This window comes from Gossypium hirsutum, chromosome A04 (assembly GCF_007990345.1).
Source record: "Gossypium hirsutum isolate 1008001.06 chromosome A04, Gossypium_hirsutum_v2.1, whole genome shotgun sequence".
NCBI lineage: Eukaryota > Viridiplantae > Streptophyta > Magnoliopsida > Malvales > Malvaceae > Gossypium > Gossypium hirsutum.
The window spans coordinates 6,096,588-6,102,641 of record NC_053427.1 but is presented as its reverse complement, the minus strand read 5'-3'; the positions used below and the strand labels follow the sequence as shown (position 1 = coordinate 6,102,641).

General features: G+C 35.1%; 1 protein-coding gene across 1 annotated transcript; it reads left to right on the top strand.

Annotated features, from left to right (window-relative positions):
* Positions 1-800: 800 nt before the first annotated feature.
* On the top strand, positions 801-2,065 carry LOC107947933 (glycine-rich cell wall structural protein 1.0). The gene is made up of 2 exons (XM_016882432.2): positions 801-980; positions 1,140-2,065. The coding sequence occupies exons 1-2, from the start codon at positions 815-817 to the stop codon at positions 1,964-1,966; spliced, it is 993 nt and encodes a 330-aa protein (XP_016737921.2). The 5' UTR covers positions 801-814; the 3' UTR covers positions 1,967-2,065.
* Positions 2,066-6,054: the final 3,989 nt, after the last annotated feature.

Below are 6,054 nucleotides of genomic sequence, written 5' to 3'. Positions count from 1 at the left end.
AACTCACCATATATATTTGAAAGCTGTTTTAATTTAAAGTAAGTGAAAAACAATAAATTTAATATGATAAACTTTATTTAGTAATTTTACTTGCTTAAAGTTTTGAGTTTATCATTTTGGAAAAAAAAAGACTTAATTTTTTTATAATTTTATATAGTTTTAACTTTTTTTATTTATGTGATTCTTATAATTTTTTATAAAATTTTAGAAATTTGTTTCTACATATATTTTTGACTATTTTATTACTTTTACAAATTCAAAAATTGATAAACATTCAATAAGTATTTAGATGACATAGGTTTAAATATTGTTGTCCCTAAGATCACATTTTTTTGATATAATCATAGGTGTTATCATCCATTTTTCAATATAAACTTAATTTAATTCGAGTCAAAGTGATATTCAATTAAAATACTCTTAATAATATCACTTCAAAATTCAAAACTTGATCCAAATACAGGGCGAACTCCTAAGATTACATTTTAGAATTGAATGAAAAATAACAAATTATATATTTCCAGCTAAAGTGCTTAAGTAACCTAAACCTCCATCATAATGTATTAATCTCAAAGAAACTGTTAAGATTCTTTCCTTTCTCCTTTCTGTTTTGCTTGGTGAATAATGAGAAAATGGTGTAGCAGCAAATTAAGGCATGTAAATGGCTACTCACGTAAGGTCCATGATCTCATATTAGAAGAACCAAACAAACAAGCAAAGGCAATGGGCATTTTCTGCGTTGCAGTTTTCAAATCCTCTTTCTTTTGACTGGCAATTTTCACACTATAAAAGAATGATATGATACCTTTCATTTCGCATGGAAGAAGAAAAGAAAAACAAAACCAGCAAAATGGCATCCTCGATTCTAAAATTTACGTGCATTATTATGTCCAGGGATTTAAATTGCGGTCGCGGTCGTATTTTCGGTCGCATTGCGTTTATCGCGGTTGCGGACATAACGGATGCTATTGCGGTCATTGCAGGTATTGCGGTCGTGAATTTTACATTACTTATTGTGTATTGCGGGTATAGCGGGTTTCGGCAGTAGCGGTTTCGGACAGTGCCGTTACCGCTATATAACGGCCGCTATTTCGATAACGGACCGCTATTTAAATCCCTTATGTCAGTTTCTTTATCCTTAGGCTTCAGTTCGGCTAATAGGTTCCTGTTGGATCAAACCAATCATGCCCACAAAAACATGGACCCTGTTGTCCATGAACCAATGAAAAACCCTAGTGATGAAAAACTTGGTGTGGGTTATGGCGTTGGAAGTGGCTCAGGAAATGGCATGGGATATGGCATTGAAGATGGGAACCAGTTAGGTACAGCCACTGGATATGGCGTTGGATATGGCATTGGAGAAGGGAACCAGGTAGGTACAGGCATTGGACATGGCATGGGAAGTGGGAACCAGTTAGGGATGGGCATTGGGTATGGCATTGGAAATGGGGATCAATCAGGAAACAACATGGGATTTGGTATCGGAAATGCGAACCAGATGGGAATGGGTATCGGGTATGGCATTGGAAATGGGGGTCAGGCCGGAAATAACATGGGATATGGCATTGGATATGGCACTGGAAATGGGAACCAGTTAGGAACGGGTATTGGATATGGTACTGGAAATGGGAACCAGTTAGGAAACGGTATTGGATTTGGTATCGGAAATGGAGGTCAGTCAGGAAATAGTGTTGGATATGGCGTCGGAATTGGATCAGGTGGAAACAACTGGAATGGACCTGGGACTGGAATTGGAATTGGGTCAGGTTCAGGCGGACTAGGGTCAGGGATTGGCGTGGGATACGGCTCAGGAGGTGTTCCTGCATGTACTACAGGCAATTGCAAGCTACTGAATGGCCCTGGGAACTGTGTACCAGTTCGTCCAGCTCATTATGAACTTCAAGGACGATCTGCTGCTGGAGCTGCCAAAGAGATGTCTAGGACTATGAGTACAGTTACTCAGCCCTAGACACCATATAACGAGCTAATGATGTTTCAGAGGTTTACGATCAAGCCTCGTTGAATCAAATCAATAAGATAATAAAAACCCAAATAGTCTTTTTGGTAACTTTTTTCTTTAATTATTATTATTGTTAGGTTAAACTTAAGGTTGATTGAATTCCTTTAAATTTTTAAAATTTTTAAAATAATAAAGTTAAAATTACACTTTTCCTTTCCTGAAAGTGATAGAATTTTTATTTAATCTTTTTAAAAATTATAAAAATATAAGTTATTAAAATAGCAAAATTGTATTTGTATTATCGTGAAAGTCACAATTTAATTTTGGCCTCCTAAAAAATTTTCTTGTTTTGCCCCTAGTTAAACAACGTTGCTAATCACCTAACTATTAGTAAGTTTCTTTTTTGATAACCTAACTATCAAAAGTTACAAAATGATTACCCTACTATCTATTTTTTTCTTTTTTGTTTGAAAAATGATGTGTCATCTTTTAAAATTACCATAACAGCGACTTTAACCAACATTTATACATTATGTTAATTCAATCTTAATTTTTTATAAAATCAACTCTTAATATTTACCCATGACCTAATTTATCATATTTTTACATGAAAATACAATTCAATACATGATAAGTAAATTAGAAATAAAAACAAAAAGGTTTTTTTTTTTAAATTTGCTTATTATTAAATTAGATAATAGTCAAACACATTGTTATCCATATACTTTAAACGGTTAAGAACTTGATATCTCTCAATAATAATTAATTAATTTTTTGTTAGCTTGAGTTGGTTGTCATTAATGAAGCCAATTATGATTTTGGGTTTCTAGGCATTTCCATTTTTGGTATACTTTTGATTAGATGATAAATTTATTTTTTCAGCTTTTTAGATAAAAAAGTCACTAAGAAAAGTAAGACTGTAAAAAAAATTAAATTATACAATGTGCAAACGTTGAGAGTTAAATTTTTTAAAATCAACACCAAATTGATACAACGTATAAGTGTTTCAAGGTTAAAGTTGCTATCATGCAAATTTCAAAAGCTGGCATGTCATCTTTTCGTTAGTCATTTAACAATAGATGATCAAAAAAGAAAAAAATTTGAATAGTTAAGTGATCATTTTGTAACTTTTCATAGTTGGGTGATCAAAAAAGAACTTAAAAAATACTTATAGTCCCTCCCCAATCCTTAAATAGGAAGATAATGTGTTTCGGTATACTCAAACTCAAATACCCCTGTACTGATAATAATATCAATGTCAATCAAGCTAAAACTCAATCAACTTTGAATTAATTGTTTTTTACTATAATTAAAGTTATAATATGTTCTAAATCATTTTATATTTGGAATTTAGTTATCATGCTTTTACTTTCAAGAATTTAGTCATTCTATTTAGGTTCAATTGTTAACCTCGTTTAAATTTTTTGTTAAATTAATTTATATGACTTTCTAAAAAAAATTTAAAAACTAATCACACGACACTTATGTGAAAAAAATGGTATTGAATGCACTTGAATTTAACTAGTGATATTATAAATCTTGTATAATAATATTATGAATATATAAAAAAAGAAAAAACCATGTACACGTCATAAAAAGGAAGGCCTATATGTGTAGGGTGAAGTTCCATATTACAACAAAATTATCGTAAAACAAAAATGTTTGCTTTTCTAAATATAGATATGCTACATTTAATTAATCCAATTTGTTAATTTTTTTAATTGAATTTCTTGCAAAAAAATGGTTTTTTTAGTTTTGGGTTTTGAAGATTTATCCATACATTGCAAGTGCATTAGTGAATGAATGAGAATGGGGTGCCTATGTTTAATTTAAACTACCTCATCAATATCCCATGTTTAATTCTTGTCATTTACAGCATTAGCATTAGCCTTAGCAATAGCCTTTGCCTGAGCCTTGGTTTTAGCAGTTTGGAGGATTTGATCAAAGGCTGATTTAGCTTCAGGGGACCAAAGTTTTTCTCCCTGTGGATAAAGCTTGGTTTTGACTTCATCAGAATTTATTATTCCATCATCAGCCATTTTCATGAAGGTGCTTACCAGCATTGATTGATAAAATTGTTCTTGCTGTTGGGGGGAAAGTTTGATTGATTGCACGTCGTCGAGATCCCCACTTTCAAAGGCTTCTTTGATCTCTTCCTTAAGCCTATTTGCTTGATCAGGTGTGAGTTCTAGATTTTCCAATTAAGTAGCCATTTCCCTCAAACTATCTGTTGAAGCTGATCTCCATGCAGTTGGTATGAAGCAAGTGCAACTGGAAGCTGGCCATGCAAGCTCGTGACAAGCATGCAGCAACCTTGGTTTTGTGTTGCTGTTGGATTTGAACTAATATTTTGTTCATTTTGAAGTCTGGTTTGCTATAAGCTTTTTGATTGATGTAATTTGATGTTGATGGAGCTGTTAACCAGCTTTGTGTTAATGTACAAGTTAAGTTTTTGTTATTTGAAAAGCTTAGTTGAAGTAGGTATATGTTTAGGTAGAAATTTGACTTGTAAGTTTTTTTTTATTCCGATATATGTAATGACAACATGCTAATGGTGATGTATGAATGAAATACACTTCATTTTTCATCAATACTCTCAACTGATTCCATTACTTCTTCTTCTGTTTTTCTTCCTTCTTCTTTTCTTTTGCTCGATTCCTTCTTGTTTGTTCAGCAAGCATCGTGACTTGCTGCTTAAGCCAAGCTCGACCAGCTGCTCCCTTGCTCGTTAACACCAAAAATTGGTATCTAGAGCTCTTGTCTTTGAGGACCTGTTCTGCTTGATTCAAAAACTTGAATGGCTTCTGCTAGCTTCTCTCCAACAGCACCACCAGTCTTCACTGGTGAAGGTTTCATATCTGGGTGGTCAAGATGAGGACATACCTCCAAGCATTTGACTTGTGGGAAGTTGTTAACACAGACATTGAGCCAGCTCCACTGAGGGCCAACCCCACTGTGGCTCAGATTCGTCAGCATGCAGATGAGAGGACTAAGAGGCACAAGGCTATGTCTTGTATTCAAAATTGTTTTTCTGATGTGATCTTTACTAGGATTATGACTTGTGACACCCCAAAACAGGCTTGGGACAAGCTTAAGGAGGAGTTCCAAGGCACTGAGAGAACAAGGCAGCAGCAGCTTCTCAACTTGAGAAGGGATTTCGAAAATCTGAAAATGAAAGAGGAGGAAACTGTTAAGCAATATTCTGACAGGATAATGGCTGTTGTAAACAGCATAAGGCTCCTTGGTGAGCAATTTGATGAAGTAGGGATTGTTGAGAAGGTTCTCTCTACCCTATCAAAGAGATATGAAGCAAAGATAGCCTCCTTAGAGGACTCGAGAGCTTTGACAAGGATCTCCCTGACTGAGCTTATCAATGCTCTTTATGCTCAGGAGCAAAGAAGAGCCAGCAGGATCGAGGAGCACCAGGAGGGTGCATTTCAGGCCAAAGTCAAGCCTAGCTCAAGTAATCCTGCCTACAAAGGCAAGAAAAATTGGAGGGATAAATCCAAAACTGATGCCTCAAGAAAATGGGATAAACCTTGCAGGCACTGCAAAAGGCCCGGTCATCCAGAGGCCAGATGCTGGTTTAGACCAAATGCTACATGCCAAAATTGCAAGAAGAAAGGCCATGTTGAGAAGGTCTGCAAAGAGAAAGGGAAACCTGGTCAAAATCAACCACAACTCAAGAATGAAGAGGCTAGAGTAGCTGAACAAGGCAATGACAGTGAAGAACATGTCTTTGTAGTTTCATGCTTAGCTACAAAAAACAAGGTCACCAAAGGTTGGCTTCTTGACAGTGGCTGCACTAACCACATGTCACCAGATGCAACTATTTTTAGAACCTTGGACAGAAGCTGCAAAACCAAAATGAAAATAGGCAATGGTCAGTTCATCAAGGCTGAAGGAAAGGGAGATGTCCACATATGTACCTCCACTGGAGACAAAGTCATCACAAATGTGCTTCTGGTACCTGAGATTGATAGAAACTTACTCAGCATTGCTCAGCTACTGGATAAGGGTTATTTTGTTGTGTTCAAGGGCCAAGAGTGCAAAATCACAGATCCAAATGGAATAAGCCTCATGATAGTTACTATGAG